Genomic DNA, 20,086 nt, shown 5'->3' on the forward strand with positions numbered 1-20,086 from the left:
GCAAACGATACTATCGGTCAGCAGTCGATAAGTTTGCAGCTCTACGCCTCCACGAAAATTGTAGCAGGAAGAAGAAGAAGAAAGCAGGCAGCAGTTGTAGCGCAAAAGAGGAAAATAGAAATTATCTGCGCCGCCTTTGGCCTACTGCAAATCGAATCAACGGGATTGAAAAAATGTTAGCAAAACTACTTTACTGTTCCAGTGCGTGTTTGTGTGTGTGTGCGACGTGTGTGTGCAGCTGCAGCTGTTGTTGGGCAAATAATTAATAATTTAATGCAGATGGAGCACCTCTCTTGGCCTGTGTGTGCTGTGCGTGCGAGTGTGTGTGCTTGAAAAAAGAAATTGGTGGAATTCGGTAGAGGGAACACAGAGCGAGAGGAGCGGCAGTGGCAGCGATTGGGCGTCTCTAAAGTTAAATGACATTTTCGCACGTAACCTGCAGCGTTTGTGAAAAATATATATACATGTATTAATAAAAATAAATACACACTGGCCAGCAAGCAAAACGCAGAAAAAGGCGCACCAGGCGCCGTCGTCATACCCCGCGCGCATGCTCCGGAAAACGAATCGAAGTTGGAAATCCCTCCTCGCATACCCCAATACAGTGGCTAAGACGACCGAGAGCTTCCTGAAATTAACAGCCTTTAAAACTGCGTGCAGCCATGTAAATTACATATTAATTAAAATAAAAAGAGTGCAGGCAGCAGGCAGGAGGAACAGCAGGCGGAATAGTGACGATAGGAAGAGAGACGGCATACGAACGTGAAAAAGTGAGCGGCGCCGCTATTCGAGTGCAGCACACTCGCCATCCCACTCTGGCCTACGCAATCGTCGCTTGTTGGCTGTCTGTTTTGATTTTCTCTTCGTGAAAATAAGCGCGCGAAAGGGGTGCTCGTGTACTTTCTTTTGACCTACCACCCGCCCGCTCTCCCATATTTCGCGAGTGTGCGTGGATTCGCGTGTGTGTGCGGGTGTATCGCAATGCATGATAAGTGATAAAGCCAGATGTTTGTGCATATATCTTGTAACTGTAACAACAGCAGCAGGCGCCGCAGCAAACAACGGCGCACGCACACACATGTTGCACACATTTATGTCTGTGCATACCCTATGCAGAGAGAGAATGCTGATTTTGTAAAGACACACCAGGAGAATAAGAAAATATTTAGTATTTGTGGCTCTGTATTGTTAATATTGTATTAAAAGTCGACTGGAAATGTCTGTCTTAAAGTTTTTAAAAATCAATGACCATAAAGAAGGACCAACATAACCACGCCATCTCACTGTAGGGTATCAACTCTTCGACAATAGAAGTTTTCTTCTTCGTTTCGTAGCTCTTTCTCCTTTGTTGCAACCTGAAACTAATTTGTTAACGCATCGATACGTTTGTTTTTTCTTGTTATCCATTCCCGGTAAATAAATCCATAGCCTGCCCGAATCGAGTAACCAAAGAGCTTCGTATTGGAGGCCCTCGAGGGATTTATTTTAGTTATTTAAACATCTCGCAGTGAAGCAACGTTTCTAATAAGCAAGCATATATAAATGGTTTCTACTTTCATTGGCCTATTGGGTGAGTATCACAGATGACGCATACATACACACATATAAGATAACAGTTGTTTATTTTTTCTGCAGACATTCAATCATGGTGGGAGATACCGTGTATTTCGCATTTCTGTTCATTGTTTAGTTCCGCCTTCGAATTACCCGATATAGACATCGAGGTAAGTTCAAAATCTCCAATTCCAACAGACTTAACACGATATTTAAATTTGTTTTATTTAGGACCTCGAGTCGGCGCTGCTCTCCGATGGTACCAGCGATGAGGATCAGGTTGCCCTAGTGCCCGAATTGATTGTGCGCCTCCTCAAGGGCTGCGATGCGCTCCAATCGGTAGCCAAGGAGATCACACACAGCAACTATCAGATGTTCTTGCGCCGCCTGTTGCGCCAACAGTGTCGTCTGCATCAAACAGAGAATCCCTTCGACACGGACATTGACTTTCAATCGCTGCCACCGCGCAAGCGCCTACACATTCTGCACGATCTGTGTCACTTTCGCCTGGAATCTGCCGATGTGCAGGTCATACTCAGCAATCTAGAGGCGGACAGCCTGCGCGTAGAGCCACTCGGCCACGACTCTAAAAATTCCGGTTATTGGTATTTCTACGGCACTCGTTTGTATCGCGAGGATAAGGCAGTTGGCGGGGCCGCCGCAGCATCGGCTGGCGGTGCAGGCAGCAACTGCAATACCGTGTGGCAGGTCATCTGCTTCACCGAGGAGGACTGGCAGAACTTGGCGGCCAAATTTAAGACCTCAAAGAATGCCAAAGAGCGCGAACTCTTCCAAATACTCAACAAGAACTTTCTGCCCAAGCTGCCGCAGCTTTTCCGCGAGCGTGAACGCCTAAGAAGAAGAAAGTGAGTGCCAAAATCTAGCTATGCCTTGGAGCAATCTATTATACATCTCTTCTTTTATGTATAGACTCTTGCAAGTGCGAAATTCGAGTCGCATTCGCAGCATTGCTGAGCTGAAGGCTCGCCAGGAGGAGGAGCGTCTGGAGCGGGAGCGTGAGCTCGAAAGGGAACGCCAGCGAAACGAGCGCGAGCAGAGAGAGCGAGAGTACAGAGAGCGGCAGAACGCACAGTGGGTGGCACCGTCATCCCAGAACCAGAACCAGCGCACACGCAGACGGTTAGAACGCCCAGTATTATAAGAAACAGAAGAAGCCTTGCAGGAGGACACGCACCAGAAACAGAAAACATCCAAAAACATAACTCACTCATCTTTGATTTCGTTAATTGATCGTTGAGTTGCCTTTAATTTTGATTTTGTTACGAAAATTATACGTTTTGCAATCAGAATTCATACAAAATCATCCACACCGACGCCAGCTAGCCAGCCAACGGAAGATGAACCCACAGAAGAGGATGTCCAGAGCAAGGATCAGCTCTTAATTTGTTTTGCCCATCATTTAGTTTTGTATATGGGAGAATTAATTGGAATTCCTTTTCAAAATACACTCTGTAAGCATGCTTTTTGATCTAATTATGATTTAAGTTAAGTTTTAGACACATTTTTGAAACACCATAACGCCATTATGCCATAATCCATAATCATAGATTCGAAACTCTGCCCAAACTGCAACTAAATAATGAATTTTTCCCCATGTTTTCTGCTTTCCCCAATTTAGCTCTCAATCAACATCGACGGCCAGCGGTATTTCCACATACGCAAGCTCCTTCCGACGTACCACAACCACTAATTCGAGCGAATTTCTGTGCCACAGGGAAACCTTCTGCCTATCGCCAGAAAGTGACGAGGACACCGATACCGAGGAGGAGGAGGAGGAGGACGAAGACGACGCCAAAACAAACGAAGCGGAACAGTCATCGTCGCCGACAGAACAGCAAGAGCAAGAGACTCAATTAATTGCTGCCTCAGCATCAGCAGCGGCAGTAGCAACAGCAGCAGACACAGATTTTCGTACGCCTCAAACACCACCACCGTCAGAATCGCAAACGCCAGCGGAACCAAAGAGCAAGAGCCATCATCGTCATCAACACCATCATCATCATCATCACCACAAGAAGAAAAAATCGGGCAAGAAACAGAAGAAGCGTTCGCGTGAGCATCGACACCATAGGAGGCGTCACAAGCATGCTTCAGAGCCAGAGGAAGATCAAGAAGACGACAACAACAACCAGCAGCTGCAACAGCAGCATCAGCAAAGCGAGAACAGCAGCAGCAGCAACAGTGTGCCGCATAAGCGACGTCGTCGTCAGCAGCAGCAGCAGCAGAGGGAACAGCGCCCAGACGCTTCAGAGGAGCGACCGCATGCCCCATCTCTGAGTCCCGAGGACAAGGAGAACTTTTGTCGGCAGCTTCAGCTCTTGGACTCGAACTCGGCGGCGATTGCCGTGGCCACAAGCATCGCAGACCTGAGCATACCCTCGCCAGTGGCACATGAGAGCGACGCAGAGCAGCAAGAGGCGCAACCGCAGCAGCAGCAACCAGCAGAGCTCCCAGCTCGACCACGACAGACGACGGCCGCCGCAAAGCGCGCGCAACGGCAAATGGCGCCGGCGGCGAATGTAAAGCTGCCAGGCCGGCAAACCAACAATTCGCTCAGTTCGCTGACGGGCAACATTTTCATACCAGGCAGCGCTGGCACACAACAACAACAGCCGCAGCAGCAGCAATCGCAGCAGCAATCGCAGCAGCCACAGCAACAGCAATCGCAGAGCAGCAGCAGCAACAGCAGCGGATCCGGCGCCTCGGGATCTGCCAGCACTGTGCGCTCGAAGAAGCAAAAGGCTGTGCTGAATAATAGCTCGACGGACAAAGAGGCGGCGACGACGACGGGCAACAAGAGCAAGAAGTCAATACCTTCATCGGCATCATCATCGTCCAGCAAGGCGGAGCGGCACAGTGGTGCCTTCTCGGACAAGAGTGGCGATGAGTAAGTGATGCGCAAACCACGCAGTGAAGTGGAGTGGAGTGGAGTCCCCACCATACGCCCCACCACACAAAGATCCTACTAATATTTAGAGCCTAAGTCATGTATCATTTAATCCATGCTTTATGCTAAATGCTAAAAATTAGGATTATGTGGGGTCGCTCCACCTCCATAATGCCGCTGCTTTTGTTATTAACTTTGTTTCATTTTGGTTATGGATTGTAAACTTTTCATGTATTTAGTTTTTATTTAGTTCCATTGGCAAAACACTCGCATAAGTTCACGTATATCCTTTCACTTATGGAACATTTGTAAAGCAAAATGTACAACGGAAAGGCAATTTGTTGGCAAATGTATCCTTTAGCTTATGGGAATGTTCAGCCAATGGAACTTTGGGCCCAAAATCGCTTGCATGTTTTATTTTTTCAATGTTTTGGTACTCCTTTCATCATGTAATAAAATACTCACCCATCAAATTGTATATAATGAGATCTCAATTGATTAACATATATTTATCATTCGTTTGTTGTAAACTTTTGTACCTACCTCAACCACTGAACCACCAACCAACAACCAACCAACAACAACAACTACATTCTGACTGTTCATCACAAAAAATGTACGATAAATGTAGCCATGTAAATAGTAGCAAACGTAGCACCACCAAAACCACCATCACAGCCACCACAACCACCACCAACAACAACAACAACAACAATAGCAGCAGCCTTAACAACAACAACAATCATAAGCAGCACCACAATCATAATGGAAAGAATAATAATAATCACACGACGGCGACAGCAGGAGGAGGCATAGGAGTAGGATCATCGTATGGAACCCATAATAACCACCAAAATAACAATCACACAAACACAACCACCTCTGTTACAACCCACTATCAGTACCCCCCGTACCATCAGACAACCACTAATCATAGTAATAAACACAAATCCAAGACGCACCACCACCATAGCCACCACAGCCATCACACCCTAACAACACATCCATTCTCCTCAATTACAAACCACACAACAACAACAACAACAAAATCAAACAACAACTCAACGTACAACTCCTCCAATCATGCGAATATTCTTAGCTTCACCGAAACGGAGGAAGTGCTACAAATTGGAATGCACAAGGTGCTCGTCTACGTGAAGAATCATCGGGATGCATGGCCGTTTATGGATCCCGTCGAGGAGGACATTGCGCCGCGTTATTACTCCATTATTAGGAGGTGAGTAGAGCATGGGATATATCTGCTTTGAGATCCCTTTAAATACTTTCTTTGCAGACCAATGGATCTGTTGAAAATGGAGGATAAGCTGGACAGCGGAGAGTATCACAAATTTGGAGAATTTCGTAATGATTTTCGCTTGATTGTCAACAATTGTCGGCTGTACAATGGTCACAATAATGGTAGATATCAATCCCTAAACAAAATATCTTTTATGTTCCTTTAATAATTATATTTCTACCTTTTAGAATACACGGAAATGGTGAACAATCTGCAGGATGCCTTTGAGAAGGCCACCAAAAAGTACTTTGATAATCTGTCAGACGATGAGGATGATGACCCAAATCTGAGCTATCCCGCTGCCGATTCCAAGATGAATGTTTTCCGCGAAAAGTACTTCAGCAAGAAGGCCAAGGAGGAGGAGGGCAAGGATGCGACTGGTAATGCTTTACATGCGGATAGCAGCGCCGAGGAGGAGCAGCCGCTCAGCGCCATGGAAGAACCATTGGCGGAGACGGCAGCGTTGGCAGCGGCGGCCTCTGCACAGCGGGCCCAAAAGCGCAAGCGCAAGGAGAAGGATAAGCGGCGCAAAAAGAAGACCAAAACCAAGTCGGATCGCAGCGGTGGGCATCTGGAGGAGCTGGACACGGACGAGGAGGAGTTTGAGCCCGAAAGAGAAGCAACGCCGCCACCGCCGCAGCTGCCGCCACCAGCACCACCTCCAGCCACAACCAAAAAGAGCAAAGCTGGCAAAGTAATCAAAGAAAAGGAGAAGGAAAAGGACAAAGAAAAGGACAAGGAAAAGGAGAAGGAGCCTTCAACTGCCGTCAAACGTGGACGAAAGGGCAAAGGCGAAAAGACCGCAGCAAAGGCGGGCGGCAAGACACAGCAAAAGACCAAAAAGGGTGGCAAAAAGTCGGTACCCGAAACGGAGTCGGACCTAAGTGATCCACGCGAGGATGAGGACTCCAGCGATGACGAGCAGTTGGCCCTGGCCAAGGCCAAGTCTCTGATGAAACCATCCGCACGCACGATAGCCGCACAAAAAAAGAAATCTGTGCCCGCCGAGTCCAAAGTGAAGACACCGACGCCCGTGAAGCGTCAAGTGAAGGGCAAGAAGGGCGGCAGAAAGTCGGGAGCCAAGGAGGAGGACGCGACGGAGTTGGACAGCGATAATTCGGATGCGGATGCAAAGAAGCAACTGTTGCCACCCACGGCAGCCGCAGCGCTCGCAGAGTCTGCCGCAGAGTTGGAGGAGGATGAGGATGAGGACGAGGATGATGACGATGACGAGGCTGATGAGGATGGATCGAGATCGCGCAGCATGTCACCCTTTAAGGTTGATCTCCATAAAAAATACTCGAAAAGTGCCCTTAACGATGATCTCTCCGAGCTGCTGACGACGGTGAAAAAAGTACCCACCGCAGAGACCACGAAACTCAGTGCCAAGCACGAGGACGAGCATGAGGAGGAGCAGCTGCAGCAGAGGAGTCAACCACGACGAGTGTCACCAAGCAGGAGTCGATCGAGCTCCACAGAACGTCGCCCTTCACCAGTGGCCACCACTAAGAAAGGGAAGAAGGCAGCGGGAGAGAGCAGTTCGCCAGCCAAAAAGGAGAAGGAAAAGGAGAAAAAGAGCAAGGAAAAGGACAGAGATAAGGATAAAGATAAAGCACGCAGTGGGAAACACAAGAGCAAAATAAGCAAAGAAGAGTCGGCCGCTGCGGCTGCTGCCGCTGCAGAGCAAGCGGAGCTGGAGATGCTTCTGCCCTTCATGGACAAGTACGATGTGATCAAGTATCGACGCAGTCGCGCGGCTCAGAGTGGCTCGTCCGCCTCCAATTCGATTGCGCCCAGCGAGGACTCCAAATCGGCCAGCACCAAGAGCAGTCGCGAGAGCAAGAAGGCCGCCTCCAAGCGGGACAAGTCACCAGAAGCGCCAGCGGAGCACAAGCGTGGCCGCAAGAGCAAAGAGCAGAAGCGTGCCAAGGATGCCGAGAAGCTGGAGAAAACCGAGAAGTTAGAGAAGACCTCGTCAAAGCCAGCCAACAAGGCGCTTGAGCCGGAGAAGCATGCGGAAAAGTCGAAGAAAGCGGAGATACCAAAAAGCACAGTGGAGAAACCAACGCCCAAAGAAAAGACACCACCAGAACCGGCCAAAGCGTCGTCGACAGCCACCGTGAAGCCGTCATCCTCCAAGGCGTCGACCACAAAAGCTTCGCCCCCAAAGGTGGCAGCTACAAAGGCAGCAGCTCCACCCAAAGCGACGGCCACGGCGACCAAATCGGAGGCAACAAAGGAGCCTGTCGCCAGTAGCAGCAGCACGGTTGTGGGTGCTGCTGCCTCTGCAGCTTTTGTTGCCACTCCAGCTGCGGCTGCAGCGAGTTCCAAAGTGAAGGAATCGCCAGCCAAAGCAGCGGCTAAGAAGCGTGCGGCCAAGGAAATGCCACCACCACCAAAGCCCGCAGACAAACCCAACGAGAAGGGTGCCAGAAAGGGTGCGAACAAAAAGGGCGGGCAAAAGGGCGGCGGACCAACGACAAATAACACCACGAACCTCGAAGCACTCGATGTGGAGACAGAGCAGACCCTCAAGGACATCAATCGCTGGCTGGAGCACACGCCACAATTCACGGCGGAGTTTAGTTCCGCCAGCAATTCCCCGAATTCGCGATACAATTTGCTGGATGACTTTGACTCTGCGCTGGGTGCCAGCAAGCTGGAGGCCGCGGACTTTCGACGACCGGTGGCCCTAGCGGCGCCCAAGGTGGAGCTGGTGCCCAACAAACTGGCCGAAGCGTTGAACGATCTGGTGGCCGATGGTCCGCCCAAGGAGGGAGCCAAATCCGAAACGGAATCGGCAGCGCCCACGGCCAGCAGTGTGAGCAGCAGCTGTGGCACACCGCCGCATTCGATGCACTCGAGCAACTCCATTGGCAGCACCTCGGCGACAGCTGCCTCCAGTTCGAATTGTTCTAACACTTCGATGCCCACGCCGCTGCCGGTGGCAGTGACGCCCACACCGACAACGCCCACGCCACCGCCAGTGCTGCCCGTACCGAAGCCCAAGGAGCCGTCGACGACGCAGCTGCTGTTGAATCCTCCACCGCCGCCACACATCAAGCAGCAGCTGGCCAAGGAGGCCAAGCGGAAGAGCCTCAAGGAGAAGCAAGCGGCCACGGCACAGGCGCAGCAGGTGAAGGCCAAGGGGAATGTGATGCGCACGATTGAGCGGCTGCAGCCGGGCAAGGCCAAGGGTAATCTCATCCAGAATGTGGCCGCAGGCAAGGCGGAGGAGAGCGCAGACACCACACTCAATCAGGTGGCCACCAAGACCAAGGAACTGAAGAATGCCCTCATCACAGAGACCACGGATGGAGCACCGAAACTGAGTCTGGGCACCGTGATCAAAACTCAAGACTTCACGCTGGGCAAGACGTTCGACGAGCTGGCGGGTGCGGGCAAGAAGCCAACGGATGAGGATGACAGCAGTCCCAACGAGGAGAGCAAATCCAATGAGTCGTCAGTGAGCCCCAAGACCCCGAGCAAGGATTCCCCACCCAAGCCCTTTGAGGCGCTGCTGGAGCTGAGCAAATTGGCCAAGGGATCAACGGAGGCATCCTCCAAGGCGGCAGAGGCAGCTGGGCAGAAGGAGAAGCCGAATTTGAGCGCCTGGCTGAAGGCCTTTGGCGGTCCAAAGGTGAGCAAAAAGTCCGACGAAGAGGAGAAGCAGCAGACGCCCGGATCGGGTGGGGATTTGCCTGGCGAGTCCAACAAAGTGCCGCCACCAGAGCACTCGCCCGCGGGGGATAACTTCTCGCTGCCGACGGTGATGCGCCAGCGGAAGCCCAGCACCGGCAGCACCAACTCCGAGAGGAGTTCCTTCAGCCAGGATCCCGACTCGCCGCGGATAGCCATCGATGAGCGTTATGGAGCGTATGCCGCGGGCTCCTACACTTCGCCCATAGGCGCCTCACCGATCGGGGCCTCACCCATAATGGTGTCGCCAAAGCCCAACGATGACATGGGCAAGCCAGCGTCGCCCTACCCGCTGAATGGAGCGATCAAGGTGGGCTTCTATCAGGACACCACCACCAAGAGCAGTCCCGACAAGAGCTGCAGTCCGCGCGAGATGAACTCTCCCTATCCACAGTACTCGCAGCACATTTACTCCTCCGCCTCATCGCCGAATGTCTCTACGCCGGATCTGAGCGGCACATCGCCGTATGGCGGCGGCAACAGCTATAATCCCTCGGGTTCGGAGGCCTCCAAGACGCCTGCGTATTCGTCCACATCGCCGCTGCCCATCTACGATCAGTACAAGCAGCCGCGTTCCCAGGAATCTGACTACAATTCCTCCATGAGTCCGAGCACACCGAATCCGCATTCGCCCTACCAGCAGCCACAAAGTTCGCCGTACACGACGCCCCAGCAGACGCAACCGTCGCCGTATCATGGCCAATCGCCGTACCATCAGCAGCAGCACTCACCATATCATCCGCAGGCGGGACAACAGCAGCAGGGCAGCGGCGGCGGTGGGTCACAATCCTCGCACAGTCCGGCGGCGCATCAGCAGGCGCACAGTCCGATGCAAGGCAGCGTGGGATCGCCTGCCTCCTCGGCAGCCACACAACCGCCAACGCCGCTAGCTCAGTCTCCGGCAGAGCAGCAACATTCGCCGTATCAGCAGCCCGTGCTGTCGCCCTACCAGCAGCAGCAGCAGCAACAGGTGGTGCAACCTCCTGTGATTGGTGCAGCACCAGCGGTGCAGCCAACCACCAGCGCTGTGGCACCAACAGGTGAGTGTACGAATGGAATTCCTTATGGGAAAGTGGATTTATATGTTTTTGCTTCTTTGTACAGCTCTTGGCAACAATGGCTATGGCTCCGCGCTCGATGGCTACCAGCAGCAACAGCAAAGATCGTTGTATAATCCGGCAACGTTGATCAATCCACTGCCCACTGCGGCGGCAGCTGTGTCCTCGGCGGCAGCCTCCATCACAAAACCGAACAATGAATGGAGTCTGAATCGCAGTCTGTTGCCGCCGAGCATAACCAACAATGTAAATCAGCAGGCAACGCAACAGCAGCAGCAACAGCTTCAAGCAGCCGCGCAACAACAAGTCTTGGGGCTGCAACAGCAAATGAAACCCAAATATCCAACGTACGCGCAATATCAATCCACAAATGCGGCAGCCAGTGCGGCAGCAGCAGCCGATGCAGTGGACAAGCAGCAACAACAACAGCAACAACAACAGCAGCAGCAGCAGCAACAGCAACAGAAGATTGTGCCACCAACTTATGGCAGCGACATGGCCACATTTATGCAACAAATTCAGCAGCCGCCCAAGACGGAGACGCTGATCAATCCGCTTAAGCGACCCGGCGAGGAGTTGGGCATGGATTTCAGTGGAAATGCAGCAAATAAAATGCCGAAAATAGACGACACTGCGGCACAGCAGCAACAGCAGACGCCAGCACAGATGCAGCAAGCGCCAGCGCAGATGCAGCAGCAGCAGACGCCGCCTCAAATGCAACAGCAGACGCCGCCACATATGCAGCAGCAACAGACGCCGCCACAAATGCAACAGCAACAGCAGCCACCAGCACAGATGCAGCAGCAACAGCAGCCGCCAGCACAGATGCAGCAGCCACCAGCACAGATGCAGCAGCAACAGCAAACTCCGGCACAGATGCAGCAGCAGCAGCAGGCGCCCGCTCAAATGCAGCAGCAACAGCAGCCGCCCGCTCAAATGCAGCAACAGCAGACGCCGCCACAGATGCAACAGCAGGTGGCAAACCACACGCAATCTCACTTGACCAAGCAGCAGCAAATGTTCAACAGTTTCCTGGGCACCGTCACATTTGGCAAGCCGTTGGGCAACATTGCGCCAGATAAGGCCTTTGAGATGTACAATCGAGCGGCAGCCATGGGTTTCCCCAAGGATTTTGGCAAGGACAACAGTTGCCAGCTGCAGCAGCAACAAGCCACGCAACAGGCAAGCGGCAACAAGCAGCAAACGAATCAGCAACAAGCGCAGCAGCCACACTTGACGCAGCTGCAGACGCCGCATAATCAAAACTATCAGCAACAACAGCAGCAGCAACAGGCACAAAAGTTGCCACTGCAACAACAGGAACAGCAGCAGCAGCAACACAACTACCAGCAGCAGCAGCAGCAAGCGCAATTGAATCATAATTATACAACACAGCACCAGCAGCAGGCGACGGCGGAAAAGCCGCCAGTCACACAGGCCGCTGGAGCAGTCGTCAGTGATGCGAGCAACATGATGCATCTACCCTCGACCGCGCACCAGCATCATCTCAGCCAGACGCACCATTTGGCGGCATACAACAAGCCGACGCCGCCGCCACCGCAGACCTACAACAATCCGCTGATGCACAGCCTCACCGAGTCGATGCTGGGCTATCCCGGAAACTACTTTGACAAGGCAATGCCGCCGGCGGCTCACATGTTCAGTGCCTCGATTGCGGCGGCCACAGCGTATGGTAATCCCGCACAGCAACTGCCCGGCAACTATGTGCCCGGCAGCAACAATCCCGCGCAACAGCAGCAGCAGCAGCAGCATCAGGCTCCTGTAGTAGCAGCACCGCCCCCAGAGGTCAAGGCACCAGCAAAGCGTGGCAGGAAGAAGAAGGCAGCCACCATTGCTGCGGAGGCAGCGGCTGCGGCAGCTAAACAACAGCAACAGCAGCAGCAACAGGCGCAACAGCAACAGGTGCAACAGCAGCAGCAGCAACAGGCGGCTGCGGCACAGCAGGCGGCCGCGCAGCAGCAAGCACAACAACAGGCAGCTGCGGCGGCGGCGGCGCAGCAACACCAGCAGACAATGGCGCAATACAACATGCCACAGGGATTCCAGCTCTATGCTGGACTCAAATCGGGCGGCGTCTCCTCGCCCGCCACTAGTGCGGCGGCCACGCCCACAGCCGGAGGAGCGAATGGCAGCAATCAAACGGCAGCAGATGCTGCGGCAATTTCCCTCAAGACCTCCACAGGTGGCATGGTGCCGGGCAGTGCCTTCAATTTTGCGCCCACACCCGGAGCACTCGGCCTGTACGGCGATCAGTCGGCGGCTGCGGCTGCCAGCAGCTACTTGGATCAGTTCCGCGATGCCACCAATCCCTACTACATGCCACCGGCACCAGCGCACCAGCTACCAGCGGTAGCGAATGCGGCTGGGAATGGAGCGGACAAGACGCAGAATCCACTGAACACGGCAGCCGGATCGTATCCCTTCCTGGCGGCCGCACATCCATCCACCCGAGCAGCGGCCGCAGCGGCGGCATATCCCTTCCCGGATCCAAATTCTCAGCTCTATCAGCAGTATCTGCGGCGCGATGACTTCCACACGCGAATGATCTTCAACCAGAGCCTGCTGGGGGGACCGGCGGCGGCGGCAGCAGCGGCCGGCTATGGCCAACCGCCACCACCGCCATCCGCCTATCGATCCGCAACGCTGGGCATGCCCAAGCCGTATGACATTAACAGGCAGTCATGGTTTTAGCAGTACGCCAGTGCCGCCAACGTGGATCTCCAAGGGGACGACATAACGGGGGCGGCAACTGGATCAGCAACAGCGGCAGCAACGGCCACAGGAGCTGCCACATCAGCGGCAGCCACAGGAGCCACACAGTTATGAGATTGCAAGTAGATTTAACAGCAGAGTAGAACGGTTTCAACCAGGCCAGACAAATTGTATTGTGCGGTGTCGAAAGAGGTCATGGGGCGTAATTGTTTCTAAATGATATTGTTTGATATTTAAGACTCGAATTTCCTGTGTCCTTGATTTCAATACCCTCCGTCTCCTTTCCCTATCCTTTGTGCAATTTTTCCTTTAGTTTTGACTGCAGTTGCGCCCCTTGGACCGAATCGAAGTGAAGCGAAGCGAACCCTTGGGCCCCCAATTAGCCAGTTAGTTGGTCTTTTTAGTTAGTATTTAGTACTCGTTCTAAGCCTTTACTTTATGACAATTAACTCGTACTAGGCGTAGCTCTAATTAGGTCTCTAATTTTGATTTAATTAAACTTAATTTGTTTTTAATAATTAACAAAACAAAATGATGAAAGAACCAAGCGAAGCAGCAGGAGAATAGAAATTCAAAGAATACCCCGACTATAATTAGTTTTTAGTTTATTTCCACAGAATTTACAGATTAGAACGTGTAAATTATGAATATTATTATTGATTACGTAACTATCTACTATTACAATGACTATTATCGAAGCAGAAAAGGAAGGCAGGATCGTGCAGCGTGCCGGCAATTTGTTGAAATATTTATTAAACGTAAAACTAAGCAAAAATCAGCAGGCACACACAACAGAACTACTATCGTATCATAAAGGACACACACACACACACACACTTTTAGTTTGTAGAAAGCCAAGCAAAAATTGTATAAACTTTTGTTAAATATGCTAAGTAAAACCCCCGTAAGCTCTTAAGCAAACCCCCAAAACACACAAATAAACCATTTAAAAAACAGAGCATGCTCCCATCTAAAATATTGTGCAACATTCCGCCACAAAGAAAGGAAAACCCTCAGCACTTATACACCCTCCACCCCCCTCCAGAAAAAAAAGGATTAAAAAATACTCTCGACCATTTTTGCTGTACATAAAAACTGGTAAAAAAAACATCTCAAAATTGTAGCTTTAAACGGTGTAAAAAAAAAACATTAATTGATTCGAAATTAGATGGAAAAATTTATGAAATATGGAAAAGTGTCTTAGTCGCTATTAAAAATTAGAGAGGGAAAAATTCACAAGAAAATAAATAAAGTCGAGAGAGAGAGAGAGAGAGAGCCCTTAATTAAATATAAATATAAAATATATATAGAGTCCCCTGCCCGACCCCCTCTACCCGTAATCGATTAAGTTGTTAAAGCTTTCGTTTTTCGCAGTTAAATTTTAAATTTTCATTATGAATACACAAAAATAGTTTATAAATGAAACAACAACAAATCGAAGGTTATAGAAGAAGGAAGAAAAAGCGGTACCTAGAGCATAAAAGAGCAGAAACAAACATATTTAAAGAACCACACAATGCTAAACAAAATATTATATTAATAATGAATAAAATATATACATACACTATATATATATTATATATTATATGCTGTACAATGTGTGTGTGGCACATTAAAATGCGAGTACATAAATCTATATGTATGTATAAACAACAACAAAAGAAACACAGCAAACAACAAAACACAACAAAAAGTAAATTACAATAAAGAATTCTATTGCATATTGTACGATGAAAAAGAGCGTTGAAACTTCTTTTTTTGCAGGCATAATAATTTCGCTAAATTACGGAATACATATAGTAATTATTATGCAATCTGAAAGCTCAATGCACGGCGGCACGCGTTCATTTGCATACAATTGCCGGGGGAGTGAGTGCGGTGTGCCCTTCACCAGCTCCAGCTCTCCCTCAAACAAATACACAGATTGCAGACAACGACAACTGCTGCCAGCTGTGGCTACACGTGTATTCCCCAAGTAATTATTATGCGATATACATCTATCATCTGGTCAGGTCTTCTAGAACGAAGCACGATCTTGAAAACGAAACAAAAACGTGTGGCTAATGCTTGCTTGAGAGGTCTCTCTCGAGTGCGCCTTCGAATCGCTGAAAGCAATTGATCAGCTTTAATTATTATCCGCTACTAAAGTACTAGTCTTGGCTTTCGCTTTAGATTCGTTTAGAGTTAGATATTTCAAGAATCTCTGGCATGGCATGGACTTGGACTTGCAGCAGGCAATAAATACCTTGCTGACAGAACGCTACCATTATGACTTGTTCCAGAACTCGCGGGGGTTAAGGAAAAACACCCAATTATATTAAACATGCTGCTAATTAATGATACAAATTTTAAAACAAAAAAAAACCAAACCAAACCACGCTGTGCGTGACTAACACTCGCGGCCTGCGGACTGGTTCTGAACCGTCCTCTTCTTGGATTCAGTTTGGATTTTCCAGCAATTAATGGAGCTGCCATTACATTGGGTTTTCAACACCTTTGCGCTCGTATTAGTAGCTACTCCATATTAAAGATAGTCTTTGAGTCATGACTCCCAGTGATTAATGACCTGACATATGGCCTGGCAGAAAATTCCATCCGGTTCTTGCTGGCCAGCGATTGCGATTTTTTATTTATAACAATTATTGTGCATGTTAATTGGTTTATTCACCAGCAACGGCAGCCATATCGCCAATCGATGGAAAGGAGCTTTAAAATATATGGAAATTAAAGCAAACACAGCGGCCCTCCAAAAAAAACCGGCACAAACATTTAAATTTGGAATTTAAATACGCATAATAAATTCAGTGCAAATTTGTATTTAAAATTCGCTAATTAAATGCCGGCAGTTGCGTAACGATTTATATATTTTAAGAAATTCTTTCAATGTTATTGACATGCAAGGGATTTAAATTGGGGAATTGGCGGGGGGCATTTAGAATATAATTTTCTAAACGGAGTCTCTACGGTGGAGTCACGCAGCGATTTTAGCAGCATTCTAAAATAGCCTCCGGGCTGTAGATTTATGTGTGGCAGTATTGTTGCATAATTTACGAGCTCATTGGGAAAAAAAGGCTAACTAAAAATAAAAACAACAACACAAACGAATAATACATAATAATCATGAACACAAAACAAAAAATTAAAACTATATTTGTGCGTCGTCGTTACGTTGCTGACCAAAAAGGTCATAACATTTTATGCAGTTTTACTCGTAATTGTTGCTATGGCGTTAAGCCACTTCTATATTCCATTCTAACGCTTTTGTATCTACATAGTAGAAGTTCTACAAGTTGCTTAGTTTTCGCCACCAACCCAGCCAAGCAACCACCATGCCAATGGGTGGGAATATTACTTTTAATTGGGTACATCAGCTGGCTGCAGGTGCTGGCTGGCTTGAATGGAAATTTCAATGATTATAATGCCCATAGAAAATCTGGTGTGCCAATAAATCTGTCAGACTGAATGATTATTTAGCTGACAGTACTGTAGCTGGAGCTGATTTATTAATAGTTTTTTAATCAATTTATTAATAATAATTCAGAAATAATCCTTAAGATAAGTTTCAACAGTAATATCACTTAATAATAATTCTACACCCATTAAAGTTCGAAAAGAATTAAAATTAAAATATAATAATTCATAAAATTATGAATATAAAATATAAATAGCTAAAGTTTGCTATTCCCCATAGAAAAATCGTGCTAAAAAGTCCCCATAATCGACTCTTAGCTGGTGTTATATTTATATAAAAATTTAATACATTTTAATTCCCCTGGGAATTCCTACAAAGAAACTCTCCCATAAAAATGCGATTATTAGGCATTAAATATCGACTCTCTGCAGGAGTGCATTGTGCAATCGCCATGCCAAATGGTATTCTTGGGTGGCAATGTGTGTAATTATTGTATTACATTGGTGTAATGGGCACGTTAAAAGTGACTTTTATTGATTTCGTGTGTAGTTAGCGGCGCGGCGGTTGTAAATCAAGGAGAATGTGCAAATAACATGCAATCATACATCTGATTAGTCAGGCAGTCAGGCAGTCAGCACAGTCAGCATTTGCTTATCCCAGAGACAGAGAGCATACATATTGCCTTTTACTTTCTAAATTTAAATTACAAGCCTTGCACTCTGCCTCGTGAGTGCCGCCTCCGCCTCTCCATTGCAGTTGATTTAATTTACAAGAATTTCTTTAGTCAGCCACTTGACTTGGACTTCCGTTTGTGAATCAGTTTTTGGGGGATTATCTGGCCAATTAATGCAAACAAAATCAAATTAAATTGAGCTTAAAAATAGCGCTCCCTTGGACCTGCCGCTGCCGTTCATTGAACCTTTGTGTGTGTTTGTTTTTTCTTTCTTTTTTTTCAACGAATTTTGCGGCCTTAGTTGTCAATATACTCGCTCAATATTGTATATATTTTGTGGTTAAGACAATGGGCAAGTTTTATGGCGGGTGCGGTTTGAACTTGGCCTTTGATTGAGCGATTTTAACTACAAAGTAGTGTAGATCGATCTGTGCATAGCGCCCTGTCATCTGCACAACTCCATTAGATAATGCCCTCTCTGATTAATGACACATTAGAAGAGGATTATGCAAAAGTTTGCTGCTGTAAATTTACATCTTTACAGTCATAAACCTCTCACATTATCTTTATATTTAAGAGCAAAGCGTCGCGTCTCTCGTTTCCGACATAATCAAAAGACTTAAGCAACAAACTCCACTTCCTGCACGAAAAAAATGTCGCAAAAGTTCAATGGAATTTTTGTTGTTCGTCGCGCACACACGCGTTGGAAAAAAATTTAAATTTAGAATGCAATGGCATTTGATTAAGTATTGCATTACATAAATGAGTGCTGAACCCCCCCACACACACACAGGCACACGATCTGGATTCTCATGACACTCGGCTGGCTGTAATTAGCCGCCGCCGCCACTTTTCGCCCTCGTTAAGCATTGAAAGTATCTTAAATTAAAAGCTAAAACATCATCCAGCCAGCGAGGCAGCTGGCCTAATGAAATTGTTACTAGTTTCTATGGCCAGCTGCTACCGATCGGACTGAATGGCAATTTATGTTAATGCTAAACACTAGTACTAACACCCCAGACACCAGATATTAGAACCCACAGCCCCTGGGCGACCATAAACAGACCTTAGAAAGTGCCCGACCTTCGTGCGGCGTCTCTAAGCCTAGCAATTGCCTTCGCATTAAGACACATATTTGGACACAATTTCCATAAACACATGTCATCCATGAACGGTAGCTTATCAATGGTCTTCTAACAAATAAAAAACTGGACGTTAGTGGAGCATATTAAGCGATTTATGCTAAATAGTTTGTGGCAACTGGTTTGACACAGAGAAACCCAAAAGTAAGAATTTGTCAATTCATTCGCTTGATGTCCAAAAAATAGAATAAAAACTATTGTAAGAAATATATAGAACGTTTCCTAGGAAATAGATCTGCAAAGAATTATGCAAATTATGCAGAGGGGCAGAGACATATCTTCGCTTGTGGTTGGAGCCGCAGCATTTCCTATTTTGATGATAAACTAAAAGGAAAAATTCCCCATGTAATTTGTCATTTGTGCTGCAAACAGGTACACAGATATAGGGAAATATATTGAAGGAAGAGAGAGGAATTTTTAACGATTCAAAGTGTTTATTTTGTGACACATTTGGAATATTGATACAAGAAAAACCACCAAGTAAGTAGCAAAAGTAGTTAGATATTTCTGCGAAAAGGACTTGCATCGATCCGACAGCTAGACAAACTTATTTGCAGAATATTAAGCTACAAAAACGCTTCGTTCGCGCATCATAAGATATTCCAGTGTTTATTTGCCTTAATTAACATGTCTACAGAACATTTATCCCATTTATCTTTGCATTCAGCCCACACCTGACACTTCTGGTAATGATTCCCCATACAATTCCCTACAATTCCTCATAACTCGTTTATTCAGAAATTCCCTCAAAGACAAGCCCCAGAGCAATCTGTGACATCTTCTCATCTCATTTCAACCGCAGCATTTCCGTTTCTGAAAATAAAACACACAAAGTGTCCCCTCCCCGACAGAACACACTAAGAATTTTGATCCAAAGGAAAAATCCCCATGTAAGTGGGAAAAATAATCGCGTTTTTGTTATCTTTTTTTGAAAGTATCTCTCAGCTGACACTCGGCCATGACTCAGTTAGCGAACGATCGTAGGCAGCAGGCAACAGCAGCAGGCAGCAGCCACAAATCTCACAGCTCTTGACGCACTTGTGCGTTGGGGAAGACCCAAGACTAACTTGATTTTGTGGCACAAACAGACGTTAATCTTTGCATGGTGTGGTGACTCCTTTGGCTTTAATTGCAGTGGCCACAGCCAAAGCCACATGCAGCATTTGAGGCGGGACTTTACCTCTTTAAACAGAATTTTGTGTGATTTACATTTTGGTGCCGGAAAGTTTTGCTGACGCTCAAAAACAGAGACAGGCACTTGACAAATGAAAAGCACGAGTGGCTGGCGACTCTCTCTCTGTGTGTTTTTGTGGAGACACCGCCCAACACCACCCATCACATGTGGACCTGTGTGACCTGTCATTGGCAGATGTCTATTGATTTTTGAGAACTGCCCCCACACACATATCCTTTGGCTAATCGGGTCAAGTGCCTGCAGCGGGGAGACAAAAAACATTTTGAAGTGACTAAAAGGCTCCGTCATTTGCACCATTTAATACGCTTATTAAATTAAATATGTATATCTCTGGGGCTCTTTAGCAGTTATACTCGTATTTCAGTGCATTCCTCCAACTTAATTTTAACTTTCTTTGTGAAGTTAGTTGCCCCAG

At 47.9% G+C, this 20,086-nt stretch overlaps 1 protein-coding gene across 2 annotated transcripts; it reads left to right on the forward strand.

Moving 5' to 3' along the window:
• Positions 1-58: 58 nt before the first annotated feature.
• Positions 59-14,669, forward strand: LOC117893962 (pneumococcal serine-rich repeat protein). Of its 2 annotated transcripts, XM_034800761.1 has the most exons (11): positions 59-175; positions 1,429-1,570; positions 1,636-1,724; positions 1,786-2,420; positions 2,485-2,694; positions 3,194-4,462; positions 5,562-5,699; positions 5,757-5,881; positions 5,948-10,498; positions 10,563-11,197; positions 11,492-14,669. In XM_034800761.1, exons 2-11 carry the CDS (start codon positions 1,543-1,545, stop codon positions 13,226-13,228), a joined length of 9,417 nt encoding a protein of 3,138 aa, XP_034656652.1. In that variant the 5' UTR covers positions 59-175; positions 1,429-1,542; the 3' UTR covers positions 13,229-14,669. The 2 variants fall into 2 exon arrangements, with proteins under 2 accessions (XP_034656652.1, XP_034656651.1); XM_034800760.1 differs by lacking the exon at positions 10,563-11,197 and having other exon boundaries at positions 5,094-5,699; positions 5,948-8,028; positions 12,512-14,669.
• The last annotated feature ends 5,417 nt before the right edge of the window (positions 14,670-20,086 follow it).

Source organism: Drosophila subobscura, chromosome J, assembly GCF_008121235.1.
Source record: "Drosophila subobscura isolate 14011-0131.10 chromosome J, UCBerk_Dsub_1.0, whole genome shotgun sequence".
NCBI lineage: Eukaryota > Metazoa > Arthropoda > Insecta > Diptera > Drosophilidae > Drosophila > Drosophila subobscura.